The sequence below is a fragment of the Periophthalmus magnuspinnatus genome, chromosome 3, assembly GCF_009829125.3.
Source record: "Periophthalmus magnuspinnatus isolate fPerMag1 chromosome 3, fPerMag1.2.pri, whole genome shotgun sequence".
Taxonomy (NCBI): domain Eukaryota; kingdom Metazoa; phylum Chordata; class Actinopteri; order Gobiiformes; family Gobiidae; genus Periophthalmus; species Periophthalmus magnuspinnatus.
In genome coordinates, this window is record NC_047128.1 from 6,242,853 (window position 1) to 6,266,907 (window position 24,055).

A 24,055-nucleotide genomic window follows, 5' to 3' on the forward strand; every position below is an offset into this window, starting at 1 on the left:
GACTGAAACCTTTGTCAAATTATATCTTAATGATCCCAGTGATGGCTGATATGCCCAGTGAATAACAATCCATATAACTTTTAACTCTTTTAACAATGTACACACAAAAACAACATTCAATTGTTAACTCTTTGTAATTGGAAGCTTCCATGAAATAGATTTTCTCTGTTTAATGTAAGGAACATGGAAGCAAAACCACCACATACGAATATAAACTTCTGTGAGATATACAAATGAATATTTAATGACTAAAACTGTGCAACGACTGTTTCATACTGTGTCCCTTTCAATGTTTAATGATGATCCAGATGCTGTTGTCTTAAGTGAGATAAAACAATGATGCCACATGGCCATTTTATTTAATAAGACAAGCCCACACGCATATTGGCACGAGGCTACTATTTGGAAAACAGATGAGGCTTGTCTATGGTACCAGGGCACCCCAAAAAAAAAAAAAAAAAGTATGTAACTATTGAAAACTTTGATTTAGCAAATAAAAGCTAATATTTCAGGTAACAAACTAGATTCCATGCGTCCAAAAGAGCCAGAGACCACTCCGACAGATACCAAGTAATAAATGGTGAGAGCACAGCTAAGTGCTACACATTTATTTTTATTACATGAAACACTGTGTGATGTGGTCATTGCTCTTATACCTTGCCCTGTCTATAGTGCTTTGTTATTGAGTGTGCCTCCATTATTTAACATGTCTTAAGTAGAGACAATGCACCACTGTGCTGGGGACAGGGGCGCAGGAAGGGGGGTTCCTGTGTACCTTAAGACATGCAGTTGTGACAGGTAGATAACACCTGGATGAATAATTCAAAGTGGTGTAAGCTGGCTGAATCAGAGACAAGACAAGAAAGCAAAGACGAGATGTGTGAATAAATCATCAGAGAGGGGACTAATAGCCGCGCAGGACAAGACTGATAACATCACGCTACCTTGTTCTGGCTTTAATCATTCTAACAACCTAGTACATGAATAGTCCTCAACATGTAAGCCGTACAGATAGGTGAGAATGGTGGTTTTAAGATGCATACCAAAAGCTCAACAAACCTTTTCTCTTTTCTTTTTCCCTTTTATCCATAGTCTCGTGTACCTGTTCATTCAGCTTGCCCTTAGGATGTTGGCGGTTGCTTAAGCACAATAGCTGCTTCACAGTATTTTCTGTCCCTCCTAATTAAATATCTTCTTAATTCAATCCTGACAGTGAATCAACAATGGTAAATTTGCCAAGCCCTCCAAGAAAGAAATGTGTAACCTGCACCAGTATTTGTAATATTGTACGGTCATAATATATAAAGGCATATTCCTAAGGACAAACACAAATAAGGTAATGGAAAGTATAGATTAGGTTGTCTCACCTGATTTCTGGGAACCAAAAACAAGGGCGACTTTAGATAGTAAATCCGGCTTTGCATAGCGATCTTCATCAGCTGCAACCCCAGAAACAGTTCTCAGACATTTCCTGGGGACGAATCTATGGAGAAAAAGTAAAGAACAAACTCTAAAATGCATACAAAATGTCATTTTAACATAATTTGAGATATTGAACTATTAACTTCCAGAACAATGGAGTGTTTTAGAATACAAATCTGACATAAACACACTCTTGTTGATACTGCTAAAAAGTGTTGTGTACCACTGAATGATACCAGTGGTAGTGAAAAATAAAAGCTATGATACAAATAGTATACCTTTGGTATTTAAAAATGTGCAGTTTTTAGAGACAATTTTAGTTACTCGCTTCCTTAAAATGGAGCTAAAAACAATCACCCTCTATACTCCACTTAGTCATGTACAAACCTTCCCAGCACTGTCTAAGCTTTATTGATGATTTTACTGTGATGCTTTCAGTCGTATTTGCAGACTTTGATGGTTTAGTCACGACAGGTAATTTTGATGTACATGTGGATAATGTGTTTGACAGAAACGCTAAAGAGCTCAGTTCTGTCCTTGAAACCTTTGGTCTGACTCAGCATATCAGCGAGCCCACCCACAACAGAGGGCACACTCTGGACCTGCTCATTACAAAGGAGTAAATATTTCAAATATTAATGTAGTAGATGTTGCCCAGTCTGATCATTTCTGTGTCTTCTTTGACCTCTTCTGTAATTCCCAAACTAGCGGCTGGTCCTGCAGTTGTTCGAAGGAGACACATAAATGATAACACAGGTGCACTGTTCACGGAAATAATACTTTGAAAGTAGCTCATGTTCTAATATTGACAATTTATTGAACTATGTGACTTTGAGCATTTCGAATGTTCTGACATCATTGTCGCGATGAAGGTTAAAATGGTCAAAGATAAGCAGAAAGCGATATGAAGGGACCGAGATGACTCAGGGCACAGAAATGGGCCGAGTGGAATGGCGCAAGTCAAAACTCCAGGTTCATTATGAGATTTACAGAGAAAAGATGAACATGTACAACCACACTTTATGTAGAACAAGAAAGGAATTTTTTTGGACATTAATGGAAGTTACAGTAACAACTCTGTTAATCTGTTTACTGTTGCAAACAGGACACAAAAGCCTCCAGTTCCAATACCATTAGAACTAAATGTTTGCAGTATTCTTTAATGACAAGGTTCAGTTCATTAAAAATGCCCTCAATTCCACAACGCAAATAAGACCCCTGCAGCCACCTAGACACTTACAGCAGACTCACTTTGCACCTGTAAATAACAAAACTGTCCAAGAGATAGTCAGTCCGAGTTCATCTACATGCTGCCTTTATGTGTTACCCACTAGATTTTTAAGCCTGTGCTCAACAGTTTGCCATCACACTCGCTTGCATAGTTACAGTGAGGCAAAAAGTATTTAGTCAGCCACCAATTGTGCAAGTTCTCCCACTTAAAAAGATGAGAGAGGGCTATAATTTTCATCATAGGTACATTTCAACTATGAGAGACAGAATGGGGGAAAGAAACCAGGAAATCACATAGTAGAATTTTTTTAATGAATTAATTGGTAAATTCCTTGGTAAAATAACTATTTGGTCACCTACAAACAAGCAAGATTTCTGGCTCTCACAGACCTGTAACTTGTTCTTTAAGAGGCTTCTCTGTTATCCACTCATTACCTGTATTAATGGCACCAGTTTGAACTCGTTATCAGTATAAAAGACACCTGTCCACAACCTTAAACAGACTCCAAACTCCCCTATGGCCAAGACCAAAGAGCTGTCAAAGGACACCAGAAACAAAATTGTAGATCTGCACCAGACTGGGAAGACTGACTCTGAAATAGGTAAGCAGCTTTATTTATTTATTTACTTATTTAAAAAAGGGACAATGCACATTAATCAACATTACAAAAAAAATGTAAATGTGCCCGAGTTTAGCTGACTAGAGCTAATTTTTTATCGGTTGTCCCCAGGCCAGATGTAACAAGGCAACCTACAATTAAGAGAACATTCATATCAAAACATTCAAAGATAAGAATTAAACATATTGAAAGACAATATAATATGGACATAATTAAAAATATGTACATTTACAAATACCTATTTACAATTAATGCTCACAAGACTGAGTTTCCACAAGCCAAGACTGAGTTTCCACAAGCCAAGACTGAGTTTCCACAAGCCATGCTTGATGTGAAGATGTCAACTGTGGAAGCATTAAATAAAAAAAAAGGAAGACATTACAAGACCACTGATAATCTCCCTCGATCGGGGGCTCCATGCAAGATCTCACACCGTGGGGTCAAAATGATCACAAGAACGGTGAGCAAAAACCCCAGAACCACACGGGGGGACCTAAAGAATGACCTGCAGAAAGCTAGGACTAAAGTAACAAAGGCTACCAACAGTAACACACTACTCCGCTAGGGACTCAAATCCTGCTTAAGTACATGTCCAGGCCCGTCTGAAGTTTGCTAGAAAGCATTTGGATGATCCAAAAGAGGATTGGGAGAATGTCATATGGTCAGATGAAACCAAATAGAACTTTTTGGTGTTTGGAGGAAAAAGAATGCCGAGTTGCATCCAAAGAACACCATACCTACTGTGAAGCATGGGGGTGGAAGCATCATGTTTTGGGGCTCTTTTTCTGCAAAGGGACCAGGACGACTGATCTGTGTAAAGGAAAGAATGAATGGGGCCATGTATCGTGTGATTTTGAGTGAAAACCTACTTCCATCAGCAAGAGAACTGAAGATGAAATGTGGCTGGGTCTTTCAGCATCACAATGATTCCAAACACACTGCCCGGGCAATGAAAGAGCGGCTTGGTAAAAAGCATTTCATGGTCCTGGAGTGGCCTAATCAGTCTCCAGATCTCAACCCCATAGAAAATCTTTGGAGGGAGTTGAAAGTCCATGTTGCCCAGCGACAGCCCATGGAGGAATGGACCAAACTACCAGCAACAGTGTGTGAAAACCTTGTGGAGACTTACAGAAAACGCTTGACCTCTGTCATTGCCAACAAGTATATAACAAAGTATTGAGATGAACTTTGTATTTTCAAATTATGGTGGAAAATAAGTATTTGGTCAGTAACAATCTTTAACAATCACACAGTGTGATTTTCTTTATTATTTTGTCTCTCATAGTTGAAGTGTACCTATGATGAAAATGACAGGCCTCTCTCATTTTTTTTAAGAGTTTCTTGAACAATTGGCGGCTGACTAAATACTTTTTTGCCCTCACTGTAACATGTCACTCAATCTGGAACATTCCCAAGAGCTTTGAAAACTGCAGTTATCAACCCTCTCCGATCGAAGAGCAGCCTTGATGCCACAATACTGAACAATTACCGACCCATCTCAAATTTGCCGTTTTTAGGCAAAGTACTTAAAACGTTGTTTATCAACAGCCTTATTAACTTTCTCCAAATGAACAACTCCTTCGATGTTTTCCAGTCAGGTTTTAGATCCCACCATAGCACTGAGATTGCTCTTATCAAGGTGACAAATGACATCCGCCTGAACACTGATGCAGGCAAAGTCTCAGTCTTGATCCTATTAGATCTGAGTGCTGCCTTTGACACTGCCGATCAAGGGATCCTCTCACAGAGACAAGATGGCTGGGTGTGCATGTCTTGTACTGCAATAAGGTGGATCAAGTCCTATCTAGAAGACAAGTTTTTTTTTCGAAATAGGAAAATGTATCTCAGATAAAATGTTTCTTACCTGTGGCGTGCCCGAGGGATCAATCCTGGGACCCCTGTTGTTCAATATCTGTATGCTGCCATTAGGCCAGTTGATATGCAGCAATAATGTCTCATACCACAACTATGGAGATGACACTCAGATCTATGTCTCACTTGCAGCAGGTGAATATGGACCAGTGGATTAATTCTGCCACTGCTTCCAACAGATCAGTGTTTGGATACAAAACAACTTTCTCCAGTTAAACTCAGACAAGACTGAAGTTAGCCTTTGGCCCACAGTTTCTCTCTCTAAAACCTTCAAATCAGGCTAGAAATCTAGGGTAATAATGGACTCAGACTTGAACTTTAACAACCACATCAAACCAATAACATCTACACGTTTTTACCATCTAAAAAACATTGCAAAAATCAAAGTACACTGTCAAGGTTAGCCTATTGTAATGGCCTGCTCACAGGCCTCTCCAAACGAGCGTTAAGACAACTGCTGTACATCCAGAATGCGACTGCTTGAGTCCTGACTAGAACCAGGAAGTACGAGCACATAAATCCTGTGCTCAGGTCACTGCACTGCCTTCCTGTAACTCAGAGAATAAACTTTAAAGCAGCTCTGCTTGTGTACAAGTCTCTCTATGGCCTAGCACCAAAGTACCTCTCCCGCATGTTAGTGCCATATGAACCATCTCGCACTCTGGGGACTTCAGTCAGAACTAAACATGGGGAATCAACATTTCAGTTTTATGCAGCTAAAACCTGGATCTGCCTTCCTGAAGATGTGAGACAGGCCTCTACTTTGACAATGTTTAAATCCAGGCTCAAAATGGTTCTTTATAGCTGTGCATATGACTGAAAGGAATTTATTCTGCATTATTTTTCTTTTAATGTTAATTTTATGATTGACTATTTGTGACTATTTGTGATTATTTATGTTTTGATTTGTTGTGTTATGATTTTAATGTCTTTCTTATTCTGTAAAGCTCTTTGAATTACTTTGTGTACGAATTGTGCTATACAAATAAACGTGTCTTGCCTTGCCTACAATTCACAAAATCTGTAGTTTACAGCATGTTTTGAGGGCCCAACAAATGGTTAGTACCCAGGCCCCAGAATACCCACCTACCCATGGTAACTGTACCTGTACTGGTAGGGTAAATCAGGTACCGTTTTCAATACTGGTATATTTTTTATTTATTCATCATTTATGTAAGCAGTGAGGTTTTGAAGGGGGGGGGGGGTTGTTCCCATAGGGGAGAACACTATTGCATGTGTTTTACTACAGTGAAGAAGCAAATCACAGCTGCAGTTTACAAGTTAAAATAACTTTGTAAAACAAAACTTAGGAAAGTTGAGATTCAAGTTCATGCAGAGGGTGTCTGCGCTGCAGTAAAAGGGACATCCATAGCCTTGGGTCAAATCATGAAAAATTGATCTTGCAGTAGACTTAAATAGGCCTGATGTGGCTGATAAAACATATACTTTAGGTTGGGATAATTTACAGGTGTTGTGCCTCCTTCTGACAGTAAAGGAATTTTTGGTTTATTGGGTTGTACAAAATAGATTCAGTTTGAGCTACAACCAGGTGAACCGTTTTAAAAGACATACAACCACAAGAGAATGGCAAATGGGGAGTAAAAAAATGTCTATTGAAGAAAGGAGATTTTGAAACCCACCAGACATTGTGGCGAGACAAGAAAGTTTGTTTGAAAGTTGGCTGACAGGGCTTCAAATCTTGACATTTTTTATTCAGGCTCTACCTCTACCTTTTTGGCTTACCTAACCAATTGGTCCCTATTTCTTCATCTTACACTGTTCTTATAGATGTGTTTTAGAGATACACCAGTGTCTATACAGGTATCAAGTCTAATTCAGAAACCAGACCAAATAACAGATCAAGAAATGGTTCATCAGTGGCCCTCATTAACAGTTTATTTAAAAGTAGAATTTGTAACTTTTCTGGTGGGAGTCCGCAAGTTTTGTTTTTTTTTTGCTTTGCCTGGAATGTTTCACAGTATGGAATTAAACTTCATATAAAATGACAGGTGATTTTATTGCTAAACTTACCTTTCATAACATGCATTCCTGATGTTAGCAGGATCACCTCTCCACACCTCTGACCTAACTTGACCTGGTGGTCTGATCTGCTTGTCTCCATCGAGAGAAAAAAGTTTAATGCCATACTGTTGAACATTCCAGGAAAAGCAATTAGATCAATGGAGATAATCAGAGATCAATGGAGATAATCAGAGATCAATGGAGATAATCAGAGATCAATGGAGATAATCAGATGGTGGACCATATGCCAGAAAAGTTACACCAATACCCAAGTTTACGCATAAATGAATAATGAAAAAAATATTCTTTGGAAATTGAGGTCGATTTGATGAGATCTGTTCATATTGTTTTAAAAAAATACTGTTTGTCTGTTTTGATATTAGGGCTGTTTCCTTCAAATATCTGACCCTATTATAATCAAAAATCTAAAACTTTGGCATCAGTAAGGGTCTTGCACAGCTGTGATATTGGGCAGACAGTCCCTTATGTGCTGCCCAAATGTACAACAGCGGCATATGGAGAAGTTTCTCTCACACCTGTATAGCACAAATGAGATTAAATTATTAATCGTTCAACAGACCACTATGACACCATGAGTGTGTGAACTGATATTGTGCTCATGAGAGGAACATCTGTAAAAGGCACCACAGAGGCCAACAATAGCATCTGATCATCTGCTATTTCCAATTATCACTGACTTGGCAAAGATACAAGATGAACTGTTTATTTTGAAGACAACATCTGTAGTTTTCATCTGCAATACAGTGAAGTGATGCCAGGAAACATCAGGAACAAAGTTAACAACAGCAACACCTGACCTGAATTTCCAACAAGTTTTGCATTGACATTCCAGGCTAAAGAGAATTATTTTTATAGTAACCATATAGAAAACACACACACACACACACACACACACACACAGTGTGTATATATACATATATATGTTGTATCTTTAAATGAGAATATTGCACTACTGCATCTCTGAATGTATTATTAATTTTTATTTACATTATAACTCTTTAGAGAAAAAACATCTAGTGCTCTTACCTGCTTGCTTAGTGAGATCTATCCACAAATGGTAATACAAACTGACATTCTAATTGGAAAACAAACAAAGATCACTGTGTATAGCATTGTTTTTAAATACCAAATATTAAACACTGGAACTTATAAATTTGTATTAAAGACTAACAGAAGAACTCTAGCAGTTTGGATTCAAGTCCATTGCAATAGCCTCAAGTAGGGTCTATAAATACTTCTAGGTCTCGAGCTGACGTACCTTAGACCAATTCAGGCGCTTCGTGGAGGTCTCGGGCTTGAATTCCTTCTTGGGTCGAAGTCCATAAGGCAATACATGGGGTGTGGGAGAGCCCATAGGACCTCCGAACCCTGGAGGAGGTGGTGGAGGGGGGGCACCAAACGGTGGAGGCGCTCCAGGAGGGGGAGGAGGAGCTGGGGGACATCCAGATAAGGGAGGAGGTGGTGGAGGAGGGGGCAGCGGTATGCCTGCTGGAGCCGGGACAGGAGCCTGGAGTCTGGGTCCATACGGTGAAGAAGGCAACGTTTGACCAACTGGGACAGGAGTGACTGAAACAGCACCAAACTGGAGAGGCAGAATACAATATGGACACACAACACAATGCTTAATTATTTTCATTTACAAAGCATTAGAAATTTAGTCAAAAGGATGTGCAAGAAACACTTGATAAGACTTCAAAAGTACCTATAATACCTTTTCCACATGAATAAAATGTTGTGCTTTATGTGCATTGTGCCTGACTGAGACTGTGTTGAAACCTGTTAGCCGTTTACATCTCTATTATACTTGTCATGTATTCATTAATGAATCCTTAGTTTCTGCTTAGTAAGGTGTTTGTTGGCTGGAGTCTTTGTCAGAAAACATGCCCCATAGTCTGGGTACACTTTGGAAACTGGCCATTTCCTCACAGTCATTTTGTAACACTCATCACTCATTTTCAAAAAAAAAAACAAACAACAAACCAAAAAACTCAATCGATAAATTGTGGGGAAAAAGTACGGTTGAAATGTAAGGGGTAGTATGATACCAAGCTCTACCTCCACATCACATAACTTAGTACTCAACGACTGAGCAGAGGCCAATGCCCCATAAGTGGTCCAGGTTGTGCAGGGCATTATTTGTTTTTTCCAAAACTGAAAAAATCTAATGTTATAGTGGAGGCTACAAAGCTCTGTAAATTGTATCATATGGAGCAAATGGTTTATTGATCCATGCACCAGTTTTAGATTAAAGGAATTCACTAAAGGTCAGCCCTGGGCCCTTGCTCTCCAGCTGCCTCATGAGAGAGCAACACCTTTACTGAATGAACAAGTGAGCGCGCTTCAATGTTGTAAAAGTCAAAACGACACACAAACCGAGGCCCAAGCAATGACACAAAATGTGTAGGAGATGCGTATATACCATCAAAACGGCTAAAACTGGTTCAATGCCAGAACATGCCTTTTCAACATTTCTGCCAAGGTACTGTTTGAGTATTCATTCAATGTTTGCTCATCCAAATTGAAAAATTATCAGAAAAATAAAAAGGGAAGTTTTCATCCATTTTCCGAGAGGGTAGTTATCTCGCAGTGCCTGGGCATGGGAGCGATTCTCTGGAGTGTATGGGGGGTGGAAAGAGGGTTGGGGAGGGAGGGTTGAAGACTATCCCAGAAGAGAGGCTGAAGCTGGTTGTCAGAATAAATTGCTTTTGGAACACATGCTCTTATGGGATAGAGATCAGAGAATTAGAAATGGACAATAAAGAGTGCTGGTCAGTGTTCTCGTTAGACTTGGTGTCAGATCTGGCCAGCGGTGCAGGCCCGCCATGTCAAAGCAAACAACAGTGGAAAAACCCCACACATAGTATCAGAACACAGCTAGAAAATGCATCTCATTAGGAAAGAAGTGTAAAAAGAGAAAATACCGGAACAGCCAAGGGATAGGTGTGGAGAGTACGACAAGGGTTTACAACAGCAAGCGTTGTACACAGAAAACAGATTAAATTAAAATAGAAGACAGGTGAAAATAGGTAGATATAGGAATTTAGATACATTTTGATATCATACGCAATTTATGAATACTTTGGTCGTTGAAAGTGTTATAGGGTCTGTTCCCAATTTCTTCCCATGTATTTGAGCCAAATTTGACTTGCCTCAGCACAGACTCTTGAGGACAAAACAAGTTTGCTGCATGTTGTCTGCATCTAATTACAAAGTGTTTTATTTTTCGATAATCAGGAAGTGCGTGTTCACATGGTATTTGTTGTTAGCTTTACAGTCTGGGCTCTCAACTTTTAGGGTAGATAATAGAATATTGCTCTTGTGTCCTTGAGCAAGACACTTAACCTGGCTTGCCCCCAGTGTCTGCATACACTGTTGTGTGAACGGCTGAGTGGTTCCTTGATATAAAGAGCTTTGAGTGCCTTGAAGGTAGAAAAGCACAGTATAACTGTTACCATATGTTAAACCTCTTTCTATTTAATATAAAATCCCTATATTCTACATTTGTGGACATTCACTGGATACTGTTATTTTAACCAATTGATCAATGTTTATCATAGATTCCATTCAAACTATGGTGGCACAAATATTCTTATATTAATACATTTGCTCAGCCCAATTCTCTTCCTATTATATACAAATGATTTGTGCTTCATTTAAAAAAAAAAAAAAATAAACACTATTTGCAGATGACACTACAATTTTGTGTTCTGGGAAAAACCTGAAACAGTTGATGTCAGAGGTCTCCAGGGAAATGACTAAATTAAAACAATGGTTTGACTGTAATAAATTGTTGCTAAATAAAAAAATAAAAAAAAAAAATTATGGTTATAGGAAATAAAAAAATTGACACTGAACTCAAAGTGATCATAAATAATGAAATAACTGAACGTGTTGATGAACATAATTTCCTTGACCATAAACTATGCTGGAAGCCAGTTTACTAGTGTGAAAAATAAAATAGCTAAATCTATAGCAGTTTTGAGGAAATCCAAATGTATGTTGGACGAGAAAGCACTTTATACTTTATATTGCACATTAAAACTGCCCCTAATTACTGTACTGAGGCGTGGGAAAATACTTATAAGACAAATGTAAATAATATCACCATCCTTCAGAAAAAGGTAATAAGGATCATATGTAATGCTGGGTACAGGGAACATACGAATTCACAGTTTTTTAAGCTGAAAATAATGACATTTGAAGATATAGTTAAATTTAAAACTCTGCAAATTATGTACAAAGCACGTTACAATCTTCTTCCAAATATCTAAAATATGTTCCTAAATAGAGATAATACATATAATCTGAGAGGTCAAATGAACTTTAAGAAACAGCGCATTCGCACTACCCTGAAAAGTATGTTGATTACTTGACGTGGAGTTGACCTATGGAATGAACTAAATGAAAGCTTAAAATGCAGTGTTTCATTAGTAAACTTTAAAAGAATGTACAAGGTAAATGTATTTAAAAACTGTCATTGAAGAGGGATCATAGTCAAAACTATGAATACTCACCTATGGTTTGGTAACAAGTTCTGTAATGTAATTTTTTTTATCAGGCTTACCGTTTTCGTACACTACTAGTGTACTACTAGTGTTCATTCTGTTCATTCTGGCTGGGCCAAATCTGTGTGCATCTATGTACACAGACAGACACGTACACTTTACACATAACATTTGCATGCGCACGCACACGTGGTGTGTATGGGCATGTGCAATTAAGACTGACACGCACACATAGCACAAGGTGAATTAAGAAACAGTACAAGCATCTGGTGCATCTATTGTTGGTATGAGGAATTTTCATTGTTATTATTATTATGTTGGGGGTTTTTTTGTTTTGTTTATGCTTCTGTCAGTAATCAACTGCTGTGTTGCTTTTGTAGAGAAAGTAGGGGGTAAGCTAATATAAGTATCTACTTCTGCTTACTCCTTTTGAGCTCTGTGCAAATCTTATCGTATGATAAATGTGATTGTGATCGCTTACTTTCTTTCTTGTGCCTGCTCAAATAAACTTAATTCATGCATTCATTTAAAAATATTTATTTAATATACCGTAATTTCCTTTCATAGAATTTGCGAAGTATAAAGTCACTTTTCCCTATATTTCGTAATCAAGGAGTCTTCATAGCAGTAGTTACTTTTCATTCTAATGATAATTCATGACCAACAAAGCCCTGCCCAAACACTGACGAGACCCACTCCAACATTTTATCACTGGATTTTCTTCTGTATGAAATTACCTGTGCCTTAAATGCTTGCAGTTCTGCTTGAAGTTCAGAAATCTTCTCTTCACACTTTGTCACTTGTGCTTGTGCCTCCTGTCGGCTTAAACACTCCTCATCAAACTAAAGGGACAAACAAAACTGCAATAATCAACAGAAGAACATGACACATAATTGACTTACATACTCAAAAGTTTAAGCTTGTTAAATGAATGGACAATTTTATATAATCAAAGTTCATTTCGCCTCTATTAACATTATCCACTGATTGCATTTTAACCTTTTGAGCATCAATTTATTAATAAAAGTATTAAGAGCCATACATAATGTTAATCAGTGTGCTAATCATTCTAATCAGAAACCACAACCTGCTGTTTTCAGACTTCAAGAATAGCAGTCAACACTGATGACCTCAGACGCCAATAAACATGTCTATTTCTTCCACTAAAAAAGACGCAATGTAATGCTGGGTTTTGCTAATAGTATATAGGATATTACAATGTTAAAGAATGAGGTATGGATAGTTAAGTAATTTCTAATGTTAGTGACAAAAGATGCACTATGTAACATTTTTGGTAGCAGTTTTTTGTCTGGAAAGGACCAGAATATGGCATTAAACTTATCCATCTCCATGGAGACAAGCATGTGACACTACCAGGCCAAGTTAATGGTTAGTTATATGGGGAAGCAAACCCATGCACAATAAGAATGTTTGTTTGAGCAATAAAAATACGTGTAATCCAATTAATACAAAATAGACACATTTAATGCCACACTGTGGAACGCTCCAGGGAAAGCTATTTTATCTCCAAGTTAACAGTGCTATTTGTAACTCCTTGAAGATATGTTTGTGGAGTGCAGTGATCACATTTTTTTTTTTTTTAACTAAATTTAAAATTTTTTGATAAATTTCTATATTAAAAATTCTTCCCTGTCTTCGTAAACGATACATTAAGGGGTAGATCTGGCATCGTGGCTTGTAAGATACACACTGTTCTGCCAAATAGCTTGGCCTTATGTAAGACAAGAATAATTATCTAAAAAAGACAAACTATAAGATACAAAAAACAAATATTATTTAATTCATCCATACCTTTTGTGCCCATTCTGAAGCACTTTGTTCATACTCTTCAATTTGAGCTTTATCAATACACACCTCTGTAAAACAAAAACAAAAACTAATTTAATTAACTTAGTCGATTTACATTTTGTGTTATTATTTCCATTTTCCAGCTTGCCTAAAAGATGGCTGAAATCAACATCTAGGCGTTTGCGGTATTCAAAGTCAGGATCGGTGCCACTTCGATGGAGAACAATTTGAGACACGCACTCATCAATTATTTTGAAGTACTGAGGTCTAAGGAGAAAAGTGCAATATGAAATAATAATCAAAACATAATTTATATGTGAAAACAAAATTAAATTATATTTAAAAATAACACATATGTCCAAATGAACCACCACAAAAAGCCTTTGAAAGGTGTTTTTAACATGAACTGAAATGTTCAGAGAGAGCACTTATGTTCAAGCTACTGAGTGTTGTGTACAATTGCGTTGGTTTGAAGATGAAAGATGGTGTATTCTCTTTCATTAAATTCCCCTCCATTACAGTGGCCTTCAGAACAACTGTTTGAAATCTGGATAGTTGAAAGAAGATTCAGATATCACTTGAACCTAAGCCGGCATATTGTATATTGTTTTACAATGGGACAAAAGAAAATGTATAATGTATAATCACCAGCAAATCTATTTAACTATAATTATTCGACAAAAAGGTAAATTAACTAAATGTATTTTATAATGTGTGACAGTGGGTGGTTAAATTCAACTAAATCAAGTAAAAATGCATGTATTAATTCTGAGTGAGAAAGACTTACTTGACCAAACAGTCGTTGCGTATGAGCATGAGATGCTGCAGTATGGAGAGAAAATAGGACTCTGCGCTGCTGTCCTTCACCATTCTGTGCACAATACTGAACACCTCCCCTGCATCTGTGCAGGGAGTCAAGGATTCATACATAAAGTGAATCACAGAAAAGATACACAAGTGAAAGGAATGAATGCTCTGTGGGTTTTAATTCGATTTTTTGGTAATCTTGCTGTAGAGCAGAAATATTTATAAAGGAGCAATAAATGTTTTTACTGCATATTAATATCATTTCTAAATAACAGATGCCATTTCACACCATAAAGATACAAGCAGTATGTGCAAAAATGACAAGGATATTCCAGCTCGCCCTTGATGTCCTCTAGCCTATGTGAAAACTCTATCATGTCCTCCTCTTTGTGTTCCTCAAATACCTTTAACTGAATGTCAAGGGCCTCATTCCTGATGGTCGCCAGATGCTACAGAATTGCAACAGAAAAGAAAGTGTGTGAGAGGCAGCAACAAAAAAGTACTGTTCAAAATACAAAAAAATACATAATGTTTTTTTATGATGACTGAAAAGGCATTTAAACCTTCAATGAAAGAAGCAGAGCAAGAGAATCCTGTAAACTTCACTCCAATATACGACTGTAGAGTTCAATGCATAGTGCAATACATAACATCATACAGAGTTATAGATCATAATGCAAGTAGAAGATCATTAGCCCCGGCACTGGGACAGAGAACGCATGCGTAAACCCTTCTCTATGATGTATAAATTATTTGTTGGAACAAATTCATAATATTATAGTGGAGAGGACAACTCATTTAAATATTAATATGAGGTTGGAGAGAGTTTAGTATGTGTGTTTTTGCTTACAGGCAAGATCTTTTTGAGACCGCAGCGTATGAATTCATTTCTTAGGTGCAGTCGAAAGTCCAGCTCTTCCGGAGACGTAACTAGCGCATTGATAAACTGCATGCACGCCACCTGCAAACACGAAGAGGACACACAACAATGAGCAGAATGAACCGGGAGAGATGGACAACTTCTTCCAGTTGATGAAAAGCACGCTGGCATGCATTTTAAATCGAGTCATGTCCCTGGGAAGCCAAGGACCATGACTAATGCATGTCTATTTTCTCTAGTCGCCAACTGTGGTGGGGGGCTGATTTTAATATTAATGCAGCAACCACAGACCCAAACACACAAACCTAACTAACAGTCAATTTGAGGGCAAACTCGCTCTTTTGGAAGCAGGTTTTCCTCTCCCCTTAGAGCCTGGTTTACTGCACAGAGACCGGTGCATTCTGTGACTCCTCAACTAGCCCAGCAAACACAGACAGAAAACTCAATTATTGATCAGTGGAGCGGCTCACTCATGTGTAAAAAGAGGCTATAGCAAATGCGGGCGCCCGGGAAGGATATTCAGATGTTTACAGGTTCATTTTCCGTTTGATAGCACACTTATATTTGCCATTATTCTTTACCTTGTCACTCAAACCTTGTAATTGCAGGTGGGCAGGACACCAGCTTCTGCATGTGCAAGCCAAGATTTTGACCATCAAATAAATTTATTTTGAAATTGAGAGGAAACTAATTTGGACACCATCGAACTAACTTCAGTGCTTGCTTGGGTGTTTTATCAACCAATTTCACAGTTGCTGTGACAAAAAATACACTTTTGTTTATGTTGCTGTGACAGATGAAGATAATATATAATATTGATATGAGCGTAAGATTTAAAGGTCCTATATTACACAAATTTGGCTCTTGTGAGCTTTAAGCTAGGTAAAATCAAAAGCTAGATTTCAAGTTAACAACTACCTTTTTACCTTTAGTTTACTAGAAATTGGCAATTCCAAGGCCAAAATCATTCAGATGATTTTGTGCTTTAAACATGTGTCACAAAAAACAAAAAACAAAAACACAACTCCAGGTATGTTTGTGATGAGGAAACAACAATAGCGTAATGCCTTTAACCATTAAATATTGCAATAATGAGAGCTCGGAACTAAATATTTTAGAGAAGTTTAACATTAAAAAGATACTTCATAAGGCGACATTATCTAACTACAGTCTGGCTTAGAGTCTCAAAGAACTAAAGGATACAGTTGTTATATTATGGGGAAAATGACCTTTCCTAATTTCCATTTTGAAAAGAACAAGTGTCAGGGGCTTTGCATGTACTTTTCACTTACTTGTAATTGAACAGAGCGATCTCTGAGTCCCTGCACAATAGGACCAAATCTCTCGATGGACTGCCATTCCCCTGCTGTCGTGATGGCTTCCAGCACCTTCTCTAAACTAGAGCAGAAAAGAAAGTACATGAGTTGGCACATGTTTAAAATATAAATTAATCTAATCACAAGCCAAACTGAATCACACAATATAACAAAGCAATACAATATACAGTTGATGATATCTTAATTAAATAACAAACTGTATTGCAAATCTCTGAGCCTGGACTTTCAAATGGCAAACAGATGTATGCCAATCAGGAGGACAGTATATGACTATGTTCATCAGATGTTTCATAAGATTATAACAGCAATTTACTTTCTTCCATGATTTGTTGATACTAAGATAAACAGGACATCAGCAAGACTTAGTCATTTACCGTATTTATCCAATTTAAGTCCTGTTTAGTAATGGCAATTTTATAAGACTGAAACACATTCAAACGTTTCACACTAAATAAAAATAAGGGAAATATCTAAACATCTAAGCCTTGATGAATGTGTAATTGTTTATAGAAAAAAAAAAAAAAAAAAAAGAATAAATTATAGTATCTGAAGCTGTGGTGAGTAACATACGTGTTCTCCTCGCCCACTATGCAGATGGCCGAGAGCAGCTTCACCACATCAGTCATTATGGCAGACTGACTGGGATCAATGGCTTTTGCCAGCAAGGCAAGACTTTTTTCTTCTGCCAAAATGCGATCCAAGCCATACTGAAATCAGAAAAAGACAACCAAACAGGCTCTAATTCTGCTAAAACACAGAAGTAATCTATTTCTATTTCAAATCATAGAATGATTTCAGAATACAATCTGAGAGAGTGTTTACTGTTAAAAAATGAGAAATTATTTACTTTCAATATCTAGAACAGTATCTGTCTGATGATAGGCTAATGCTGTGTTCCAGTAGCTCTCAGAAATTGGAACCCAGATTGAAATAATCTCTGAGTTCAACGTCACTTATGTTCAATAGACTTTAGATATAAATACGTTTGAAAAACTCATTAGTGGAGCATCAGTTGGGTAACATTACCCAGTTGGGTCATAATTCCTTAAATATTTGGTAGTATTGCATAAAATAATGGCAGAGGGCATCACTGTATACGTGAGTAATTTTCAAAATTAAACATGAAAATAAGTATCATAAGTGTCATAATGACCATTTCGCCTAATGCACATGTGTCAAACTCAAGGCCTGGGGGCCAAATGTGGCCCTCCGCATCATTTTATGTGGCCCTTGACATGGTAAATTAAAAGGTATGATGGTCTTAACATGTCATTTTATCAAGAGATATGTTGTTACACAAACATATTTTTACATCTATGCAAATGAATATGCAATATTTGAAACTTGAATAAGTAATAAATACACAAACAGTTAATTAACAAGTTAAAAAAGTAGTTACATCTATTTTACATCTGGCCCTTTGAGGGCAGCCATTTTGCTGATGTGGTCCTCGGTGAAAATGTGTTTGACACCCCTGGCCTAATGGATCATTAAAATGTTCAGAATTCCCCTTTTAAACCCCTCACCAAAAAACACTACAGCCAGAGCCAAAAGGACAAAAACCTTTCAAACTAATGTGATATCATAAGTGTGGCACTTTGAGAACATATCAGTATGAAATGTTAATTGCTCGTTACCCAGTTGACAAAACAGTTATTCAAACACTTTTAACACATGAATAATTTTAAAATAACAAAAGTTTAAGTGGGCCAAATAATTCTTTATGCCCCCTGGTCTATTTGTAAATATGTAATTACTTTGCAAAAAAACTAAACTTAGTTTTTTCACTGTGTATTGAAGTGAAATATCTGTTGAAATGTGTAAATGAATTATAAATGTGCATGAGCTTTTTATTAAAGGATCATGTCACTAATAACAGTGTTAAAAGTGTTACTTAAGCCTGAAATAATGCCACATACATAACAAGGGATGTGGAAAACTCAACCTTATTTACAAGGTTGTTTTTTTTTTTGTTTTTTTGCTCAACTGTCATTCACGTAACATAAAAATAGCCCAAAGTCAGATTTATGGCATGGCAACTTTGGGTAAACCATCACAATGCCACTGATGACACACGGTAGACAAAGAAGCTGTGTGTCTTGAAGCAGAAATGTGGAATAAGAAAAGGCTGCAGTGACAGCTGGCAGAGAACACCTGTCTTCTTGGCATTGTTGGTACATCCCATCCCCAGACACGCTCCAGCCAGGGAAAGGTCTGGGCTGACAGAGCGGCCTACGGGTAAGAGCTGGCGTCTGGCTCCTGTTGAGATGCCGGATTACACGAGACCTTACAGCGGCGTTTGTGCCAGTGCGCCTGTATCTGCCTCCGCCGGGCCTCAGCTCCGTGTGGCATGATTTAGCTTCTTTTTTTTTTTTTGTTACAACGCACTACAAAAGATGGGATGCATGAGAGCTTTACCATCAAAAGTGGAAGGCTAAATCTATAGACTTTTTTTAAATTCTCCAGTGGGTAGGACTGCATGATACTGGGGGGGATTAGATTTGTGATTTATGTTTAAAATACAGGATTCTGTTCAGAGCACACATTGTAAACCACTCATTTGGAAGAACACTGAAATATGAACTGATGAACTAATCCAAGAATCACCTGCATTTCAGAACATGTTTGAAGAGGTCTAAACTACAGTTAGAGGTAAAAATGAGGGATGGATCAAAATACAGAGGATGGATTTCTCTACAAGTTATATATATATATATATATATATATATATATATATATATATATATATATATATATATATATATATATATATATATATATATATATATATATATATATATATACCTTGATCCTAAAGTTACAATACACAGTTTTGTTGATCAGTCAGGATAAGTCTGCTTGGTTTGTTTCATTTATACTCTAGTCATATTTAAAATACCGAATCTTTGATTTAGATGCAATACTCTCTATTACTTGTTGATATGTTGTTAATGCTTCCAGTTAAAAATCACATTACAGGGGTGTTAATGTAATGGCATCAAATGTTGTTATTCTGAGGAAAAGAATACAGGATGCAGAAAAAACACGAGACGTTAGGGCTGGGCGCTATGGGAAAAAAAATGTATCACGGTTATTTTCCCCATATTGATCAACCTCGATTTTTTCGATGCGATCTTATTGAAAAATAGTCAAGTAGAGCAGGTATTGAATCTAAAAGCATGCATGCGCTACCGCTATCAGCAGAAACACATGTGATGTTCGTGCACTGAATTAAGTCTTAAATTTCACTGATAAATAGCAATTTACTTTCCGTAACTTGGATTATAATGATAAAAAGCACAAGAGAAGAGAAAAGAGTAGATTGCCTGTAGGTCAATTAAAGTGCACTTGACATATCATCTAGATTGACCAAAGTTTTGTGATCTATCGATATTTTGATTTTTGGCACAGCCATACAAGATTTACCTTGTTGTTCATGATGGCTTTAAGACACTGCACAACTTTATGCTGGTTCCTTTTGTCCATCTTCTCCTGCCTGAGAACAATAAGAACACAGATGGTAAAATGGGCTTTTCTGCATCTTTCAGCATCACATAAAACTGAATATCCTCACTGTTTCTTTTGCAACAGCCTCTCCAGGATGTCCAGCAGAAGTCCAAGACCTTCATGTCCAAAGCTCTGCACCCAGCTGTGACAACAAATGAGGATATTGTTTTAAGCATCTCTTTCAACAAATGCATGCAATCCAGACTTTATAACCTATAAGGTTTCCCAGTTTTATACTGAGACTATGGTGGAACAAGTGATCCATATTTTCAATAATTTTATTTAATACATTTTTTAACTCATTTATTGCCTCTACTGGTACTAATTGCTGATAAAGGCAAGGCAAGTTTATTTGTATAGCACAATTTGTACACAAGGTAATTCAAAGTGCTTTACAGAATAAGAAAGACATTAAAATCACACAAATCAAAACATAAATAATCACCCAATCTGCAACTCTCTCACCCACTCCTTTGCATGAGTATGTATGATAAAATATGTACTTTTATGATCATAACAATACCACAAGCATGTCACTATATCTCAATTTTTTAAAGGGTCCATATTACACTATTTTAGGTTATAATGTTGTTTTCTCATCAGAGTTGTGTTTTGTTTCATTCAATATTTAAACACACAAATCCTCCATATTTAGGCTGAGTTCACACTCTGATCCCTTTGGATCATTTCAGCCCTGGAATTGCCAGTCTCTACTGAACAAAAGGAGTAAAAGGCAGCTTCATGATATTACAAGGTAGAATTACAAGGTAAGGAAGGGGGGGGGGGGGGACCACCCTAGTCTCCTCTATTAATGGGAAACACTGATACATACAATGAAATCTGCTTCAGCGCTGTGATGTCTATGACCTTTTACGATTGCAAAGCTAAAACTAAATGTCAGACTTTGCCGAGACAATTTTACTAAAACAAAATCACAAACAGCCATAAAAACAATGGCAAAAGTACCAAGAATCTACAACAAAAGCTCATCCCAGCCCTTTTGATTTGTATTCCTCACAGACACACATCTCCATAAAAACACAACCAAATTAAAAATGTGCTGCTCTTTGCAAGAGTAGAGTAGACCTGGCCTGATCTTATGGAGAAGGTGCCTTTGATGGTCGAGGGACTTGACCGCTGCCTGTGGAGTAATAGCAGTCATATTGACAATTTAGGACCAGGCATGTAATATAGATTTATTTTTCTTTTAAAGGGCATGTTTCTTTTGTGTAGTAAAGACACTTACTTTTAAAGGCCAAAGAGAAGCGGGCCTGCAGAATAAAGTTATATTATGCATGCAGAGAGGTATCAGATAGTATGTATATATGGCGTTGTTTTGGAGTAAATAGGCACTTAAAATAGACAAATTGTATCACCCAAATGCTAAACTCATAATGTTGTTTGCGTAATAAAACCCATTAGGTATTCATAAGACAAAAAGAAGACAGCGTGAGCGAGATCATAAGCAAATGCACCTTCCATCTAATTGAGAATGAACAGCCTTTCTCTGCATTAGCATTCCTTGTCAGTTTGTTTCTAATCAACAAGCTGCATCCCTCCCAGGCTGAAATCTACAGAAACTCTCAAGGTGACAACACAAAATGGGACGTGGTTATCTGAATTTCATTTCATAAACAGAAGGACAAGGACTGAATGAGTCTTTGGCATTATTTGTGTAAGGTTAACAATGCGAATAGGAAAATATATAATTGTCAAGTAAAATGTAGTACCTGAGAGATGAATTGCTGGGTTTCAGATGATATCGCAACATTCTAGAGGCTAATAATATCTAATACAAATGGGGGCAGCTAAAATGAATATTGTTAAAATCCAGATTTTTGTTGTAATATAGTGATTTATAGGGTCATGTAAGGTAGAAATGACCTGTTTCAACATTTGTGAGTACCTTTTAGATATTTCATGGCAAATTACAATGTAATCAATAGGAAAAAATCTCTTGCCCTCATCTGGGAGTATGACATCTGACAACCACCAATGTAGTGTAATATAAACTATGCTTGTCTGTATCATTTGATTAGTTTTAAACACGCACAGCAAAAATGTGAAAGTTTAAAAAAGTAGCCATTTGGTACATGTTTTTTAAACATGTACCAGCACAGCATTAGCAATAGATATTCGTTAACTTACCACAGGTCACATATTATGACATAAAAATTCACAATATGTCTGAAACAGGTTGATTTATTACCAAACAGAAAGGCTGTCTGAGTAAGCTGTTTATACTGTCACAAAGCATAATAAAACATGAAAAGAATCAGCAACAAAAGGCCTTCTTATTATAGCTCTGCTTACAATTGGTAATAACAGCAGAAAAGCGCTGCAGGAGTCCACATCAGGAAGTTTGACAGTATGTAAAGACAGGGTCAAGAGAATGAAGAGGCCTGACAAAATCTGTCACATGCATACCAATGAAGAGAGCCCTCTGCTAAGGTAGCCAAGATATGAGGCACTCTTGTTGCATGGAGGAGAGAAATCAATTTAGCTTAAAACTTCTCACCAGGTCAAGGCCCGAGCCATTGTGGTAAGAAAGTGGGAGGGGTGGAGATCTTGACAAGTGCTTCATTGAAATGCATAGCTCGGTGGCTAGTGCATGCTACTTTTTCATCATCAGTAAGTGGGGCAGCGGAGCAAATGGAAATAATCGTTTGATCTGAAGCAGAACTTTGGAAACAAAAGGCATTCCTCTTTCAAGGTCTGTGGCTAAATTCAAAAGATGCCAACTGTACCTTAAAACACAAAAATGAAAAAGTTGAAGAATGTGGAGGTGACTTGACTCAAAGCTCACAAACACTTTTGGTGAAGGCCATGCAAAGTACAAACAGGCAAAGTACAAACAGGCAAAGGTCAAAACAAGGCAATCTGATGGGTTTCTGCAGAAAATCTCATCTAAAGGACCAGGACAAAAGCAGAAATAAAAGTATCATAAGGTCAGACGGAGCTGGGGTGAGTCGGATGAGAAAAACATATACACCAACACATGCGGTCGCAATATGGCTCAGATCTAAGAGCAGATGTCATTGGTTTCAACCTTTAATCATATTTTTCTATATGGTTTTTAAATAATGTTCAGATGAAATTCAGGACATTATTATAAAAACTGAATAAAAGACCTCGCCTTGGAAAATCTATTTTATTCTATAGAACTGTGATTCATATAGTGTCAAACAGTCAGTCATTTTTCTGCACTCTCAAGGACTGATTATACAGAACTTAAAATTTTGTTAAACGTTTTATTGCTGCATTTCCATTTCCCTTCATCTCAGTCTTGCTTTTAACCATTAACTGACCCCTTGTTTATATAGAGCATTTTGTTGCTTTTGGTCAGTTTTAAATACAGTACAAATAGTAATAAGTAGTGACTTCAGTTAACTGTGTCCCACACCAAAAATTGGGTTGTTTCTGAAAATCCTGACCACTTTTCTGTCGGCGTGGGTTAAGTGGTTTGTAAGTATTTGACATGCGGTCTACAAAGACTGCACTGTGATTAAAGCATTTTAAATTGTGTTTGCTAATCTGGCGTGCTCTGCCAGCCCTTGGGTTTCATTAGCTGTAACATCTGGCACCCTCCCACATCCCAAATGAGAAACTTCAATCACATTCAAAGTCCCAGCGTCCTTAGTGTCTGAGCTGTGAGGTGCAAAATTATCAGAAAAAGTCCATTCCAAGGCTTTCTAATTGCTAAACTACAACCGCTGCAAAAACTGGGCTGCCGAGGCTCAAGAAGCATCTCCCCTTCTGTCAGCCATTATGTGACAAATTATTATACCTCTTTTATCAATTTTTTATACGTCGCTTATCAATTAACTTAATAATCTTGACATCCCAGTTCCCCCAGTTCTGGTATTTAGATACCATATTAATATATTACCTGTGGATCATACGTGCATAATACTTGGAACACACACATATTGAATAAATCCTATTCTTACTCAACTGTGGATCATCATAGATACAAGAAATTGTGTTAGAAAAAACATTAAAAATAAGAAAAACAAATTCATC

The 24,055-nt window shown here is 37.2% G+C and overlaps 1 protein-coding gene across 1 annotated transcript in view; it reads right to left on the reverse strand.

Moving 5' to 3' along the window:
- Positions 1-24,055, reverse strand: part of LOC117388003 (protein diaphanous homolog 3-like) — a 182,279-nt gene that overhangs the window by 141,607 nt on the left and 16,617 nt on the right. Inside the window, 13 exon segments of the mRNA XM_055229379.1 lie at positions 1,368-1,446; positions 1,448-1,483; positions 8,446-8,769; positions 12,430-12,534; positions 13,505-13,569; positions 13,650-13,768; positions 14,289-14,397; positions 14,631-14,757; positions 15,159-15,269; positions 16,481-16,586; positions 17,096-17,232; positions 19,952-20,021; positions 20,100-20,174. Of these exon segments, the coding sequence (XP_055085354.1) occupies positions 1,368-1,446; positions 1,448-1,483; positions 8,446-8,769; positions 12,430-12,534; positions 13,505-13,569; positions 13,650-13,768; positions 14,289-14,397; positions 14,631-14,757; positions 15,159-15,269; positions 16,481-16,586; positions 17,096-17,232; positions 19,952-20,021; positions 20,100-20,174 (1,463 nt within the window).